The sequence below is a fragment of the Suncus etruscus genome, chromosome 5 (assembly GCF_024139225.1).
Source record: "Suncus etruscus isolate mSunEtr1 chromosome 5, mSunEtr1.pri.cur, whole genome shotgun sequence".
NCBI classification, from domain to species: Eukaryota; Metazoa; Chordata; class Mammalia; order Eulipotyphla; family Soricidae; genus Suncus; species Suncus etruscus.
The window spans coordinates 111,683,054-111,701,313 of NC_064852.1; the positions used below are offsets into that span (position 1 = coordinate 111,683,054).

Consider the following 18,260-nt stretch of genomic DNA (forward strand, 5'->3'; position numbering starts at 1 on the left):
TGAATGCATTTAGGCTCACAGCAAAGCCAGGTTTACAGTTAATTTCTAAACCTAAACATTGAATTCTAACAATGAAAAACTAAATTCAGGTGTGGGGGAGTCCAGGACCACTTTTGCTGTGTCCCATAGATTCTGGCCGTTTGTGTCTTCATTATCATTTGTTTCCAGGAAAGTTTTGATTTCCTTTTTTATTTCATCTCGGACCTACTGGTTGTTCAGTAACAGGGTTTTTAATTTCCAATTGTTAAAGTTTTTCTTTTGTGTGGCTTTGTAGTTCACATCTAATTTCAGAGCCTTGTGGTCAGCAAAGGTAGCCTGAAAGATTTTTATCCTCTTGATTTTATGAATGTATGTTTCATGTGTCAGCATGTAGTCTATCCTGGAGAATGACCCATGTACATTGGAGAAGAATGTGTATCCAGGTTTTTTGGGATGGAGTGTCCTATTTATATCTATTAGTCCTCTTTATTCCATTATTTTTTTCAGGGGTAGTATGTTTTTGTTGGGTTTCAGTCTGGTTGACCTATCAAGTGTTGATAGGGACATGTCGAGGTCTGCCACAATTGTGTTATTATTGATTTCTTCTTTCAGATTTGTCAGTAATTGTATTAGATAATTTGCTGGTCTCTCATTGGGTGCATATATGTTTAATAGTCTAATTTCTCCCTTGATTAGTACATAGTGTCCATCTTTGTCCCTTACCATTTTTCTGAGTATAAAGTTGGTGTCATCAGATATTAATATGGCCACCCCAGCTTTTTGAGGGTGTTGTTTGCTTGGATGATTTTCCTCCAGACTTTGATTTTGAGTCTATGTTTGTTTTGACTATTCAGATGTGTTTCTTGTAGGCAGAAGGTTGGATTCATCATTTTGACCCATTTTGCCAATCTGTGTCTTTAAATTGGTGAATTTAGTCCATTGACATTGAGGGAGATGATTGTCATAGGATTTAATGTCATATTTGTAGATAAGTTTGCTATGTTTGTTGGTCTCTCTTGTCTTAGAGTAGACCTTTCAGTTTTTCCTTTAAGGCTGGTTTTTCATCTGTGAAGTTTCTGAGCTGTTTTTTTTATCCATGAAGCTATGTATTCTTCCTTCAAACCTGAACTTGAGTTTTCTGGGAACAGTATTCTCGATGAGGCATTCATTTCATTCAGTCTTGTCACAATATCCCACCACTGTCTTCTGGCCTTGAGATTTTCTTGTGACATGTCTGCTGTAAGTCTTAGGGATGTTTCTTTGAATGTAATTTTCCTTTTTGATCTTGCTGCTTTCAGTATTCTATCTCTATCTGTGGGATTTGTCATGTAACGAGGATGTATCTTGGGGTGTTTTTCTTTGGGTCTCTTTTAGCTGGTACCCTTCGGGCATGCAGGATTTGATTGCATTGTAGTCTTTAACTCTGGGAGTATCTCTTTGATGATGTCTTTGACAGTTGATTCTTCCTGGAGATCTCCTACCTGGGTCTCTGGGACTCCACTGATTCTTATGTTGTTCCTGTTGAGTTTATCAAAGACTTCTATTTTCATCTGTTTGCATTCCTTGAGTACTTTTTCCATTGACTGTTCATTTGTCTTAAGGTTCTTTTCCAATTTCTTCTGTTGTGTTGAGTTTTTCTGCATCACATCTTCCAGTACTCCAATTCTCTCCTCAGCTGCTGATACCCTGCTGGCGAGGCCATCCATTGAGATTTTCAGTTGAGCTACCATGTTTTTCAGATCTGTTATTTCAGTTTGGAGTTTTCTGATTTCTGTCTTTGTGTTCTGTTCAGATAGAGCTATGCTTTCTTTGAGTTTTTCAAACATCTTCTATTGCTATTTTAAGTTCCTTATCCTAGAGGTCAATCAGGTGGTTGGAATTTATTAAGTCATCAGAGCTTTCATCTTTATTCTCTGTGCATGGTGTTTGCCTGCCAGTTTTTTCCATTGTCACACTTGTAGTGTGGTTCTTCCTGCGTGTTTTGGTGGGGTTCATTGCACTCTTCTGCTGCCTCTAGTTGACAGTTCTTTGGAGATGTGCTCCCTAGGTCTCTGAGGAGCCCTTCAGGGATTCAGAAACACAGGCAGACAGGCATAGGAGAAGTTTCCCTTGAAGTCTTCAGAGTGAACAAAGGCATGGCATAGCGGAGCCTCCACAGGCCAGAGAGCCCGGCCTATTGGACGTTGACCCACATAGCCAGAATCTACTCACTGGGCACCTTCAAAATGCAGTTTTTTTGGGGTGCGCTCCCTAGGCCTCTGAGCCAACCTTCAGGGATTCAGAAACACAGGCAGACAGGTGCAGGAGAAGTTTCCCTTGAAGTCCTCAGAATGAACAAAGGCACAGCAGGGTGGAGCCTCCACAGGCCGGAGAGCCCAGCCTATTAGATGGCAACCCCCACAGCCAAAATCTACTCACTGGGCAGCTTCAAAATGCAGTTTTTTGGGGGTGCACTCCCTAAGCCTCTGAGGAGACCTTCAGGGATTCAGAAACACAGGCAGACAGGCGCAGGAGAGGTTTCCCTTGAAGTCCTCAGAGTGAATAAAGACAGAGGACAGAGCCTCTGCAGGCCAGAAAGCCCGGCCTATTGGACAGGAACCCCCACAAGCCAGAATCTACTCACTGGGAAGCTTCAAAATACAGTTTTTTTGGGGTGCACTCCCTAGGCCTCCGAGGAGACCTGAAAGATAATCTTTAAGCAGAGAAAATCTATATTCAGGGCTTTCTCATCAAGCCTATGCTCTGTACTGGAAACATGTTTTCCATCTCTCTTGTTTCTTGGCTTTCATTTCTCACTCTGGAGAAGCCCTGAACCCTCTCTGAACATAAATTAATCTCTTTCCTTCCCCTCACAGCTTTCTAAGTTTCAATAAAAACTATCTTGTATCACACACAAATACACAGAAATAATTTCTCTATTTAAGATGAGAAAAGAGAACACTGTTTCTATTCAAGAAGTTACTCATTCCATGACTCATCTAGCTATTGATATCAAGATTTGATGGTCTGGTTTATTCCTTATATGTTGGTTAAGAATATCTGCTTTCAATTATCTTTTGTATTTGCTATGCCCATATTTGCAGAGAAAGTGGCCTCCTTTCTCCAATAGCATCTAACTTCTGTCAGGTTTGTTAAGTTGGCTGAAAAACTATCTTTACATATCCCAGCTCCTGTGTCTTTATTTCTTTAGATGAAAAAAACTCCTGACTCCTTAATAAAAAGTTAGTGGTTTCCTAAAGAGAAGACCTTGTTTTATTTAATAAAATCTTTATTTAAGCACCATGATTGCAAGCATGATTGTAGTTGGGTTTCAGTCATACAAAGATACCCCCTTTCACCAACACAACATTCTCACCACCATTGCTTTGCACTCCTTCCCAACCCCTGCCTGTATTCAAGACAGGCATTCTACTTCTCTCATTCATTAAAATTGCCATGATAGTTGTTAGTGTAGTTATTTCCTTAACTGCACTCACTACTCTTTGTGTGAGCTTCATATTGTGAGCTGGTCATTCCTGCCCTCATCTTTATTGTCTCTGGGCATTATTACAATAATGTCCTTAATTTTTTCTTAAAACCCATAGATAAGTGAGACTATTCTTTGTCTATCTCTCCCTCTGGCTTATTTCATTCAGCATAATAGATTCTATATACATCCACATATATGAAAATTTCATGACTTTATCTCTCCTGTCGGCTGCATAATACCACTCCTAGGGATATACACTAGGAACACAAAAATACAATTCAAATATCCCTTCCTCACACCTATATTTATTGCAGTGCTATTTACAATAGCCAGATTCTGGAAACAAGCAAAGTGCCCTTCAACAGATGAATGGCTAAAGAAACTGTGGTACATTGAGATGTACCACATCGAGATGTAACCATCGAGAGAATACCTTTGATTTAAGGTATGCATTTATAATAAATTAAATAATGATGTCCTATCACTGATATTTGATAGGCTTGAGCAGTGTTACAATGAGTAAAGACCAAAGTTGAATCAGTTACATACGAGTTCTCCAATTGTAGGTTCCAGTTCACAACAAATAGAAAATGACCAAAATCTAAATAAATGTTGCCACTGTGTTCTAGCATAGTTAAAAATCAATGGTATCTTATTCTACAGACACAGAAAGAGCATCCTGCAATCATTGTTTATTATATTTTATTGTTTATTATTCTATATGTTGCTTGGTACTGATGAAGTAAAGGTATCATGTAAATTGTGTTCACCAGAAATATTCCATAAGAATTAATTTTGGGGAGAGGGGTTGGCCACATGCAATGGCTCTCAGGGATTTCTTTTGTCCCTGCACTTAGAAGTCACTCCTAGAAGGCTCAGGGACCATATGGGATGCATGAGATTGAACTGGGATTTTCCTGTTTTCACCCAGACTCAGGAAGGATGGGTAAATATATCTTCTATGTTTTCATGTATACAAAATGGTCCAGAGAAGAGGAAAGAAATGGGGGGTGATGAAAGAATTAAAGGGAGAAAGATAATTAATTTCCCCATGGCTATCACAAAGTCAATACTTTTGTCCACACAGTACACAGCCATTTGTTGTATTAAATAATTAACGATGGGGCTGGATGGCGGTGGATTTCTCTCTGCCACCCCAGTTCACGTGGCTCTGCAACCTTCATGCAGCCGGCGAGTCCCAGGCCCAGGTGAAATCACTCACTTACACGCAGCCATTAGGAAGCATCAGCTTTATTCATGCCCTAGCCACCACAGGTGTGTGGCCTATGTCATAACCTTTCAAGCATACAGCCATTCTAGGCTTGCCCTGCATCTTATCTTCTGTAAGCCATCTTCCCTTTGGGCTCCATGCTGGTCAAAGACCAGAACACAAAAACCCAGAAGCCAAAGCGCACAGCAGCGCAAACAGGGCAAAGAGCCAAAAGGGCCAAATTCCCTTGGTCCAAGCCTTATCTACCTTTTCCCAGACCCCTCCCAGGAATGGGAGGGTCTAGCAGGTAAGGTTACGCCTACTATTTGGTTCCCAAGACCCCTCCCAGAAATGGGTGGGTCTTAGGGTTTCAAATAGGTACACCCACAGCCATTGAAAAGCATTGTTTTAGAAAACACCTAAAATGTTTTCATTGTCTTCTTGCTGAATATTACAGCTTCAAGATATTTTTAAAGCCAGTTATAATAAAAACATTTAAAATCAGGCTATGATTTCTTTTGTATACTTTGCCTGAAATTTGAGGGCTCTCAGAGGCACATTCTCTGGGTTATAGTTTAGACTAAATCCAAGCCCTCTCTGTGAACTATAGAAATTAGGTAATTCCAAGATTCTAACATTGAAGCTTATTATATTTACCACAAGAGAGCTGATTCCTATAGATTCCATAGTATGACAATGTCACTGATCAAAGAACTAGAGTGCATCGTAGTCAATATATTTGAACTTAAATCCTTGGAGTTGTTAAGCAAAAGAGTGATGTGGTCTGTCACATATCCTTAAAAGTGACTTTTACCACTTGATTCATTCTCAAATCAATAAACACATAGATTCAGGAAGAGGAGACAGCACCACATTTCATGAATCGCATTCTTGTTCCTGCTGTATGGAGTTGGGTTCTGTCTGAATGATAAGGGATGAAAGATATCGATCGGGTTGTCACAGTCAATATTCAAAGGTAAAGATGTGACAATGTTGTGAAAATTCCCACTAAATACCAGCGAAAACCAAGCAGTATGCAGGAAAGATGGGAGGATAGTGTCTATTATACCAGTAGACCCATCTGAGAGTGTTTTCCAAAGACAGGACTCCAAACAAGGTGAGAGCTCAATGTTAAGAATGTTGAATGTGGGGCTGAGCATTTGGAAACAGCTGGCAGGAGAGCACAAAAGCAGAAATTCTCAGTCACCTATTTCACAAAGCAAAGTCTGGACTACCTCAAGGATACTCCAAGCCCATTCTGTGGTCACAGAGCAAGAGAATTATGTCAAGGCTGTTCCAGATTACTCCCTAGCAGTCTGATTCACTGCTCATGATTGGGGCAGGGGAGAAAGGGGCCCATTTTTCTCATTCTTGGGGAAGAAGGGGGTCTCTTACAGCCTCAGCTAAGGTGTGTTGTCAAGAGAAGTAATTTGCATGTTGAGCTTTCCTCAAAAAACTCTCAAGTTAATGAAATTCTTATCATATTGTTTATTCATGGAGATGCAAAGGGGAGCTGTGGTTGGTGAACAAAGGCATAAACCAAAATATCGATCTTTGTTTAATCACCATCAAGGGGCAGGCTTCTCCAGGATCTTTTCTGATAGATGAGACCCAAAGTCATCTGCCTAAATAGGATTTCACATCCTATCTTTTCAATTCACTCTAACCTCTTCTCTTTTTAGACTCCTTAAAAAGCAGTTAGACCGATGCAAAAACAAGATGCAAAAAATATGTAACTTTCAAGAAGAAACAAGCTACAGATTTGAAAAGAGGATTCATGAACTTAAAACCAACCAGGACAGTCTATGGATGAAACTAAAGAGGATGTGACAGGATCTACAGGTATAAAGTATCAGAGGCTGATCATCTGGTTCACCTAACTTTGCTCTGGAAAGAGGGTGGTTGTCTTTGAACTCCCAAGCCAGGGAAGGGTTGAATCTCAAGATTTAGCCCCTCACTTTAACCATCTTAATTTTTCCTTTTCTTCTTGCCTTGAACTCTTCTGCTTTTAACCATGGATTCTTTACTTTCTTTGTGAAGTTATTCGATGGCCAATAATATATACCATTTAAAAGCAGTAGATCAAGACCAAAGCAGTTCTTCACAGTATAAGATCTTAAACCTTTTGGTATACCTTTTTACAATATTTATTTATTTGAGAATTCCAGAGAGATTTTGTGTAATATATTTAATTCTACTTATATAATAAAAATTAATTTAAGAATGGATTACAAAAATGTATTTAGTCACTAACAAAAAGTGATATATATGAACCATCAACAAATACAGACAAAGGCTCAAAGAATACAGTAATTTTTAATTTGGATATGCCAGATTTGAAAACCAAGCAGTATAAACTTTTGTTCTATTCCAAATTGCTTTCTACAATGGGTCTTTGTATAAGACCTTTGTATAAGGGGAGGGAGTAATGGGAAAAAATATCATGGAAGGAAAAGTAATATAGCAGAACCTAGGATTAGTTATAAATTCCATTTCTCACTATTTAATTTTAATCAACATTTCCTTGGTTACTATAGAGAAAAGCAGAAGAAAAGTAGTATATATATATTCAATTTTCAGGAAAAGAATATATCTATCTAGAAACTTGTTCTTGTTGATCAATAAATAGATTTCTTGTGTGTCTTTGGTCCACTTCTGACAGGTTGCTTCAGGCTCACTCCTAGAAATGCTCAGGTGACATTCCCTGGGGATCAAATCTAGAGATCCTGAGATCCAGCCCTCAAGCCATCTCCCAAGCCAAAATATATTTTTAAGTTAATGACAGTTTAGATACAAACTAAAGTCAAGTCAGTCAACCTTAATATTTCTTCACCATAAAACTTGAAAATTCCTGTAAATATACATTATGTAAATATACATACATGTATCTGTATAATTTTTACCTAAAAAAGGGCACTGTTTTAGTTTTTACAATTATCTGATTTATTTTAAAAAATGGGTGTATTTTCTTTTTTCTTTTTCTTTTTGTTTTTGGGCCACATCCAGCATTGCTCAGGGGTTACTCCTGGCTGTCTGCTCAGAAATAGCTCCTGGCAGGCACAGGGGACCATATGGGACACCGGGATTCGAACCAACCACCTTTGGTCCTGGATCAGCTGCTTGCAAGGCAAATGCCGCTGTGCTATCTCTCCGGGCCTGAATGGGTGTATTTTCATAGTTGCTGTTTCCCATTTTTATGTAGGTACTTACTGTGACTTATAATACCATTAGTGATAGTTCTGAGCACACATCATTCCAACAGCACACCCACCTGTAGAGCATCTGCCTCCCTCTACCATTATTCCAAGTGCCCTTCAATCACCTATTTACTATTAGGTTCTGGAGAACAACTGGAGCTCAGTTCTGTGCTTTGGACCATCTGTTGCTCCCTTACTATGTTTCCTTTTACCCACATATGAGATATCATTCTGTATCTCTCCCTTCCCTTCTGTTTAATGTCATTCAGCATGGTATCGTAGAGTTCTATTCACATAATGGCATTTTCCATGCTTTTATATTTTATTAAAGTTGATTAACATGCAGTTGTGTGTTTATACCACTATTTCTCCAAATTCTTTGTAAAGTTTAGAATATGAGCTAATATTCAAATATGAATTAACATTCAATTGTGTGTATATACTATTTCGCCAAAATCCTTGTGAAATTTAAAATGAGTTGTTCCAACAGTTTAATATTATATTAAATTAATGTATTAATATCATAAGATAACAGATAAAATATTACATAAACTTCTTGCTGTAAGACTTAAATATAACTACTTATTTTAAATGCTTGCTATTCATTTCTTCACAAAGTCTTCTTTATCCAGGTAACATTACAGTCACCACATTGCTCCTCTTCCTGTCGAAGTATGGTTCCCAAAGGTGCTGATGCAAAGGGTGAAAGACTTTTGAGAGGAGATTATTCCCAAATTATGGGCTCACAGGATAGTTCAGAACAGAAATCTCTTCCTTATCCCATCCCTATTAACCAAAATCAAGCCAATGATGAGTCTGCGCTACCAAATGAAGAGTTCCCACAAGTTACTTTAGAGTCAAGGTCAACACAGACTGGCAAAGTGAAAAACCAAGAAGAAAATACTTGGAAGGAAGCCATGCGTGTCCTACCAAGTTCTCATGAAAAACTACCACAGAACATGCCTCATATTTCTCTTGAGGACATGAGTAATACTCCTGCCCTGACAGCTGCTGAAAGAAAGGAAACAATTCATAACCAAGACAGCCAAGATGAGTTGGAAGAGGAAGAATTTCATCAACTGCTATTAAGACTTATGGATGCCTTCACTCTAGATATGCCATCAGATAAGTTTTTCAAAATCAGTAGAGATAATAATGGCTAGGAATTCATATTCAAAAAAACGTTTGTTTGTGGGCCACATTCATTATGCCCAGGAATTAGTCTTAGCTCTGTGCTTACAGATCTCTACTGCTAAGATTCAGAATGGTACAAGGAATCAAATCCAGTTTGGTTACATGCAAGGCAAGTAACTGCTGTATTATCACTATGGTACATGACTTTAGACCTTTAAAAGAAAGCAGTTAATTTGATAACGTTAGTCCACAGCCATATTAATCTAGGCATAGACAGACTTGTGAATCTTTTGAAGTACCTCTTAACATAATTTCTAGCTGCTAGATTTGTTATTAGCAAATTAGTATTCTTACAAGACTAGAAATTGAACTTCTATATGACCCAGTAATACCACTTATATATACCCTGGGAATCTAAAACACAATACAAAAAAGGCATCTGCACATCTGTATTGGTTTTGTGTTCAGAATAGACAGAATTCACTATAGTTTTAATATGAAAATACCCCAAGTGCCAGAGAACAGATGAGTGGATAAAAAGACATCTTTAAAAGACATCTTTAAATCTTTATATATGTAAAAAAGTAAAAAGTAAAGCTATACTGTGGAATACTATACAGCTATTAAAAAACAGAAAGTCATGAAATTTGCTTATAGATGAATAGAGGGAGTATCATTTGAGTAAAATGAGTCAGAGGGAGAGGGACAGATATTGAATGATCTCATTTATATTTCACAATATTTAAAAAACCTAGTATGAGACTAATATACAAAGGCAATAGAAACTAGGGCCAAGAGGACTGGCTCATGGTAGGAAGTTTGCTACAAAGTGGAGGAGGAGTACAATTAGGACAGAGAAGGGACCATTATGAAAATAATAGTTGGAAATGCTCACTCTGGATAAGAACTGGGTGATGAAAGGAGTTAAAGTGATAGTGTGCTACCCTTTTAGTAACATCATTGCAAAAGGACAAAAGGGAAAGAGTAAAGTGTCTGGAGGGTAGGGTGATAGGGAAACTGAGGATATTGGTGGCTGGAAGTATATACTAGTGAAGAAAGGATGTTGGAACATGATAGGGTGGAAACTCAATTCAAAACAAAACAAAACTAAGTCTTTAGAATTAATCAATAATTTATAACTCATGAAGAAGATAATTATAACATTTAAAATATAGAAATTCTAAGTAAAACATAAATTTTGTGTGTGTTTAGGCTGCCCCAGAAATGCTCAGGGGTTAACCTTTTTCACAACTTAACGTATTTGCATAGAAACTATTCTTATCACTCTCATTTTATTTTTTAATAATTTTTTATTGTGACCAAAGTGAATAACAAAGCTTTCACAGTAATATTTGAGGTACATGTGACAATGTACCTTAAATGACAAAGGGCCATTCCCACCACCAGGGTTATCCTCCTTCCACCCCTTTTCCCAGCATGTATCCCATATCTCCCTTCTTTGTTCCCCAGAGTGCTAATGTAATTGTTCCTCTCCATGGATAGCTTGTTGTAGAAAATATATTGATTCTGTTGTTGTTAACTTTGGGTTTGGTGTTTAAGTCTGATCATTTTTATTTCCACTCAATGTTTATACAGCTGTTTGTTCCTGGTACCATTCATTTTTATTTTCCCCCTCAATTCATAAGGCAGAACAAGATGATTCAAATTGTGTGGTTCTGCTGGACAAGTCAAAAAACAAAAACAACAACAAAAAAACATAACCAAAAAAAAGCCCAACAAACAAAAAAACCAGTAACTACCAAAAAAAGAAAAAGCATCCAGCAACAAAAAAAAAATCACCAAATAACCACAAGAGTGAAAAAGAAAGAAAGAAAAAGAAAAAAGATATATATATGTATATATATATATATATATATACATATATATATATATATACACAAACAAACAAAGGAAAGAGTGCTGGTGTGACAAGGTTTTTGTGCTTCCTTTTTTTTTTTTTTTTTTGCATAGGCACAGTAAGTATTGGGAAAATAAGAAAGGGAATTCCCTTGACCTAAGAGATTCAGTGTTTCTCCTCACTTGAAGCATCCTGCCATGGGAACAACTACTGGCTCCATACATTCTCATTACCACACTACAAGGTCTTTTTATGGTGCCAGGAAACTTGCCACTTAGTTGTAGACGATAAAATCAGGCCTCTGTAGCTGAGATCTTGGTATTTGCACAGGTCATAGGACAAAGTCTAGAATAGAGTCTTTCTTTACTGTTCTAAAAGTTTTATTCCACCATTATTGTTTAAATCAGTCTTCTGTAATAAGTGGTTTTAGTTTTTGCTCAGATCTTAGGCCAAAGCCTAGGTTAGAGTCTTCATTATGGTTGCAGAAGTTCTGATCAGTCTCAGTTGTCAAAGTTGGACCCTGGAATTAGAGATATTGATTTTTGTACAAGACCTAGGCTAAAACCTAGGGTAGGGTCTTTCTTATTGTTCCCAGGATAAGTTATGCCCAGTCATGATTGTCAAAGTCAGTTTTCTGTAGTTAACGCTCTCGGTTTTTGCACAGATCAAAGGATGGCATGTCTTCTGATTTCATTTTACTGTTAGGTGATGAGATAGAACAACCTGCTCTTAGATCAAGTTGTTGCCATTTCCTCGTTGTCAGGACATCATATCAAAACTGGAACAAGTTGGTGCCAGAATTAAGTATTAGGACTTTTTCAAGGAGAGTTTGGTTCCTGGTGTTGTTGCAGGGAACTATATTGGTTCTATGTCTGGTATCTGGGGTTTGGGATTGGATGATCACTGTTCAATCTCAGGGAGTCTAAGTTGAGTCCACGTGACACATGCTTAGAGTGGGAGACTTCTCTGTATTAGAAAAAGTATGAGTTCTTATCCATTTCTGTGCATAATATCACCCTCATTTTAAAAAGATAAGATTATAGGCCAGAGAGTTAATACAACCCAACATTTTATTCAGGCAACTCCAGCACCACTTATGCACGTCTGAGCACCAACCTAGGATAAACCCTTGAGCACTTCCTAGGATGGCCTCCTAGCCCTTAAAAATTAAATACAAATAAATAAAAAGTATGGCAACATCAGCCTACCTAGTTATATGTGTTTTAGATATATTGACCACAATAACTGTGATAACAAAACAGTTCTAATGAATAACTTGCATATTTTGAATATTAATGCCTTGTCAGAGGGGTTTCGGGTTAATCTCTCCTATTCCGCAGGTAATCTTTGTATCCTGGCATCATTTCCTTTGAAATGTAGAAGCTTCTTAATTTAACATAGTCTCCTCTGTTTTATCTTTGTTTCTGCCTATTTGGTCAATGGTGCTTCATCCTTGAAGAAGCCTTTAACTTCAGTATCATGCAGAGTTCTGCCTACATTTTCCTCTATATATACCTTACAAATTCACATCTGACATCAAGATATATTTTTATTTGACTTTTGTCCATGGCATTAGAAAAAGTTCTGAGCTATTTTTTTCATATAATAAACACCACTTGTTGGAGAGGTTTTCCTTGTTTTAATGCACATTTTTTGCTCCTTTATAAAAAATATTAGCTATTCATATACCTGAGGGTCTGTCTCATGATATTCCACTCTATTCCTTTGATGCCGTTTTAATTACAACCTCATTGTAGAATATTTTGAAGTCAGGAAAAGTGACCCTCTCATCTTTGCTTTAGCTATTCATGGAAGTTTATTGTTCCATAAGAATTGCAGGAGTGTTTGATCTATTTCTTTGAAAATGTTATGGATACCCTTACAGGGACTGCATTGAATCTGTACAATGATTTGGGAAATATTGGCATTTTAATAACTTTAATTCTCTTAATCATGAGTAGGGGAAATGTTTCCATTTCCTCATATTCTCTTTTATTTCTTGAAGTAGTGTTTTAAGTTTTTCTTGTAATATCTTTCACCTTTTTTGTAGGAAGGTTAAATGATTGTTTATTCAGTCTGTAAATATCATCTAATAAAATAATTTCAAATTAGTAGGAGCAAAGTTATGTCATAAATGTTATACACATTAATTCCAAATCTGTGATATGAAAAGGAGTCTCATTATATCTTTATTGTTGTTTGCGGGTCACAACTGGCAATACTCAAGGCTAACTCCTGGTCCTAGTGAAGTTCCCTTGAACTTCATGGTATACCTGGGTTGACTATGTACAAGGCAAGTTCTTAACCAATTGTCCTACCATTTTATATTAATTTTTCATTTATGCAATTTAGGCAATCTTGTCATTTTACAAGTACATTGTGTTGATTCTCCTAAAACTATGTATTGAGGGCAGAGGAGAATTTATATTTAAATTACATTATTGGAATATACTATGTGTACATATTTTCTCAGAATCTATACCTTTTGCAAATCTCTCATCTTCTTCTTCCCCAGTCATAGGATCATTTAGTGTAGGTATCCCAAGGCAGGTCTTTTTTTGTAGCCCTAAACAAGCTAATGATTTAAAAGATAGACACATTTATAAGAAACTCATTTTTAACCAGTTTTTTTAATTCAACAGGCTTTACATTTGTGTGTGTGGGAGGATGATAATTATTTAAGAAAATTAGGCTACTTTCTATAAATAATTATTGCTCATGTTTGAGAATGAGGTGATGTAACAAATTATCAGGGATATTCAAAACCAAGCAAGATTTAGACATTTTTTTGATATGCATAAAATAAAATGAACTAAACAAACTAATTGGCTCCTAGAAAAATTAAGACTAAAAGTGTTACAGTTTTTCTTTAAACTTTGAGAACAGCAGTAACAATTTTTAGGCAACATTTTTTTGAGATTTTTTTTTATTGTGACTGAAGTTCATTACACAGAATTATTTACAGTACATAGTGACAATGAATGAAGGGTTTTCCCACCACCAATGTTGTCCTCCCTCCACTCCTGTTCACACCTTGTCTCCCACATATACCTTCTTTACCCCCCAGAATCCTAGTGTAACTGGTCTCCACCTTACAGCTTGTTATAGGTTGGGTATCTATTCTTTTTGGTGTTCCAGTCTAGTCATTTTTTATTTACACTACATGTTCATATGACTGGTCCTGATATCATTCTTCCCCCCCCTCAATTTATGAGGCTGAATGATTCAAGTTATGCTATTCTATTGGAGATAAAAAAAAAAAGGTTAAGGAAAAGAGAAGAAAAAACTTGGTATTAACTACTAAAATAGAAAGAAAAAAAAATCACCAAATAATATCCACAAAAGTGAAAAAGAAAGAAAAAAGTGGAAGAAAAAAGAGAAGTGAGATAATATCAAAAAAATAAAATAAAATAAAGCAAAACAAAACCAGAAAAAGTGGTGCAGTGCCAGGGCTTGGTGTTACCCCACCATTTTCTTTTTTGTATAGGCACAGTAAGTATTGGGGAAGGAAGGAAATTCCCGTGGCCTAAGAGATTCAGGGTTTCTCCACTCTTGAAGCATATTGTCATGGAAACAACCACTGGCTCCATACCTTCTCATTGTCATATCCCAGGTTTGTTTTTTGCTTTTTTTATTTTTTTATTTTTTATTTTTGTGGTGTCAGGAACCTCTCCTCTCTGTTGTGGATGAGAAAATAAGGCCACTGTAGCAAGTAATCTTGGTATTTGCGTAGGTCCTAGGACAAGGCCTAGGATAGAGTCTTTAAGGTTCTAGAGGTACTGTTCCAACATTGTTGGTGTGTTTCGTTTTTTATATCATGTGCTCCATGTTTTTGCTCGTTCCCTAAGCCAAAGTCTAGGAAATTATGGTTCCAAAGGTTCTGCTCAGTCTCTGTTGTCAGGATTGGGTCTCTGCACTAAGAAATCTTGATTTTTGTAGGAGACCTGGGCTATAGCCTAGGGTAGCGTTTTCCTTAATGGTCTCAAGGTACATTCTGCCCAGTCACGGATGTCAAAGTCAGTTTTCTATAGTTAGCGCTCTTATTTTTCATAGTTCAAAAGACGATACATCTTCTGATTTCCTCTTAGTGTTAGGTGATGTAATAGGACCTCCTGGTCTTAGGTCAAGTTGTCATTTCCTCGATGTCCTCGTTGTCATATTAACACTGGCACAAGAATATCTCCCAATGGAGCTTAGTTCCTGGTGTTGTTGCAGGGGGTTGTTTCAGTTCTATGTCTGGGATCTGGGATTTGAGAATGAACTAACACTGTCCAATCTCGTGGAGACTGAGTTGTATCCACATGACATATGTCCAGGATGGGAGGCACCCTTTTATAAAAAGTGTGAGTTCTTATCCTTAGAAGATAAGATCTTGTGTCTGAGTCCATGATTTCCCTTATTTACTGTGCCTATACAAAAACATATGGTGTCCTTTTGTATTGCTGGTGTTATTCCGGGTAAGGATGACAGGCTACACATACAGTATCTGTGGTGTGGTCTGAGCTTTTGTTCCAGGCAAGACGTTTTCTTAGATTTTGACCAAACAGCACCAAAACTGGTGAGGGTAGAAAAAATATGTATATATATAAAATAGAATATATAGATGAATTTGAGATATAAAAAAAGAAAGGAAATTGAGAAAAAGAAGGAAAAAAGGTATTTGAAGAAAGAAAGTAATGGGGGATGCTATCTGTATATTTAGGAATACATATCTTAAGATACATTATTATAAAGATATTAAGCTTACATAGGTAATATAGGCCTCCCAATTAGGTCTTCTGAGATATTCTTGTGGGGAGTGAAAGCCAAGGTACTTTTTTGTATCACAGACTTTGGTCTAGAGTTTAAGATATGATTTGCGGCATTTCAAAGTTCTGTATTGTCCTTGAATTGGGGGTTTTGCTGCAGCTGAATCCGGTATCATGGAACTGTCCACGATTTGATGGGGTGAGAGAGGTCACAAGCTTGAGTCAGGAGGCTTATTGGTTGTGGTTTCTGGCTGAGACACAAGATGAGGGATCGAGAGGGTGTCTTTTATTGAGGAGCTGGATGGTGGTCTGTTGGGAAGGAGGTCGGTCTTGGTGCCTAACAGGTTAAAAACTGAGGGTAAAGAGGGTTAAATAAGGGGGAGATAACAAATCCGGGTTGGAATATGGGGGGAGTAGAAAGATCTCTGGGTGTGGAAAGGCAATATAGAAGAGGGGCTATATACATTGTGTAGATGAAATATTTCAGAATAAGGCTCGGCAGTCAGTGAGGACAAATGTATAGAAAGTAACATTCACTTAGACACTGACTTCAGAGATCAATTTGAGTGCTATCCTCCATATATAGGATATTCCATTTCCTTTCCTATAAATAGTCAAGAATTAGAATATTTTTGAACAATGTTAAAGAGGGTATATTTGAAAATGGTTATCGGTAAAAAAAAAAAAAAAAAGGACACCCCTGCAGAGGGTCTGCTATGGTTGAGATAAATCTGCTTTGGCTAGCTGTCCTATCCTATCCCCCAAGGCCCAGGTTACCAGATGTGGCCATCAAGACCATTCTGGCATGGGGGGAATCTGGCCCCCCAGACTAACTGGGGTTCTTTGGCTAGCTGTCCAGCCCAGTGCCCACTACATACCAGTACAAGGGGCAAACTCCTGGCATGTGTGGTCTCCAAGCCCAGCTCTCGCCTCTCATCTTTCACCTTTTTAGTTAAGTTGATTCTATGCATAATTGTGAATGGGATTATTTTTAAATGTCTCTTTTGGTATTTGTGTAGAAGAAAGCCATGGATTTTCGTGTATTAATTGTGCAGCCTGCCACTTTGCTATACAAATTTATTGTTTCTAAGAGTATATGTTAGAGTTTTTAGGATTTTCTAACTATAGTATCATGTCATTTGCAAATAATGAAAGCTTGACTTCTTCCCTTTCTATCTGGATGGCTTAAATATATAGTTTTTACTTAATTTTTATGCCAAGTACTTCCAAAACTATATTGTATAGAAGTGGTGAGAGTGAACAACCTTGTCTTGTGCCATAGCTTAGAGGAAAGGCTTATGATTTTTCCCTTTGAGTATTATGTTTGCTGTGTGATTGTGGTAAATGGCTTTGACTATAAAGAGGAAAGTCCCTCCAATTTGATTTTACTTAGATCTTTTACCATAAATGGGTGCTGATCTTGCAAATGTTTTCTCTGCATCTATCAATCTGATCATGTGATTTTCACTTTTTCTTTCATTGAAATGATGTATTATGTTGATTGAGTTAACATGAGTATGATATACCATCTTTACAGTCCCAGGATGAATCCTCCTTGGTCAAGATGGATCATCTTTTTAAGGATGTGTTGGATTCTGTTTGAAAGTATTTTGCTGAGGATCTTTGCATCTATAGTCATTAGGGATATTGGCCTATGGTTCTCTCTTATTATGCAGTCTCTGTCTGCTTTTGTTCATCATGGTATTGTTTGCTCTATAGAAACTGAAAGTGTTTCTGTTTCCTCAATTTCCTGGAAGAACCTGAAAAGAATTGAAGTATTTTGTCTTTAAAAGTTTGGAAGAGAGGAGGGAGAATTGGGACATTGGTGGTGAGACTGTTGCTCTGGTGATGGGGGTGTTCTCTTATATGACTGAAACACAACCACAGTCATGTTTGTAACCAAGGCGTTTAAATAAAAAATATATTAAAAAAAAGTTTGAGGGCATTCACTAGTGAATTCATCTGAGGTTAGGCCTTTGTTTTGGGTAAGACTTTTGATTACCATATAGGTAACCATGGATCAAACCCTGGAAGACTGCATGCATGCCTTTTCTTTTCTTTTTAATTTTTCTCTGCGTGCCAGGGATTAAACCTAGATGCAAGACAAAATGTTCTACTACTGAGTATATTCCCAGACATAGATACTACTGTTTTTTATTACACTTAAGTGAAATATTTGAGAGTTGCAATATTCTTTAAACTATAGATTTCAGAGGTATTTCTATGTCTCATTAGACCAACATATATGTTCTATACTAATTCATCCCTATTTATATTGAATTACAAGTATATACTAAATAATCAGTTTCCAATTGTGTGACTTTGACTCTTTAACATGTCAAGAGACTAGAAATCAAAAAGAAAATAACCATACAATATTTTAAAACTCTCCCAGGCTAGAGAGACAGTACGATGAATCAGTTGCTTACCTTACATGCTTCCAACCTTAGTTCCATCCTTGACGATGCAAATTATTTCCTGAGCACCATCAGGGGTCACTCCTGAGGACAGAGTCAGAAATAACCCCCAAGTACTGCCAGTATGTCCTCCAAACAAAAGAAGAAAATAAAATTCTTTATAATAAGCAATGCTTTCTTATTTTAATTGCAGTATGTTCAGTTTTTTACACTTTAAATTGAGAAACTGAATATCCGAAAATAAGTTG

General features: G+C 37.1%; 1 protein-coding gene across 1 annotated transcript in view; it reads left to right on the top strand.

The window, feature by feature from the left end:
• DYTN (dystrotelin) overlaps nucleotides 1–18,260 on the top strand; it is a 104,078-nt gene that overhangs the window by 84,653 nt on the left and 1,165 nt on the right. The window contains 3 exon segments of the mRNA XM_049772902.1: nucleotides 14–30; nucleotides 6,341–6,500; nucleotides 8,488–8,998. Coding sequence (XP_049628859.1) covers nucleotides 14–30; nucleotides 6,341–6,500; nucleotides 8,488–8,998 — 688 coding nt within the window.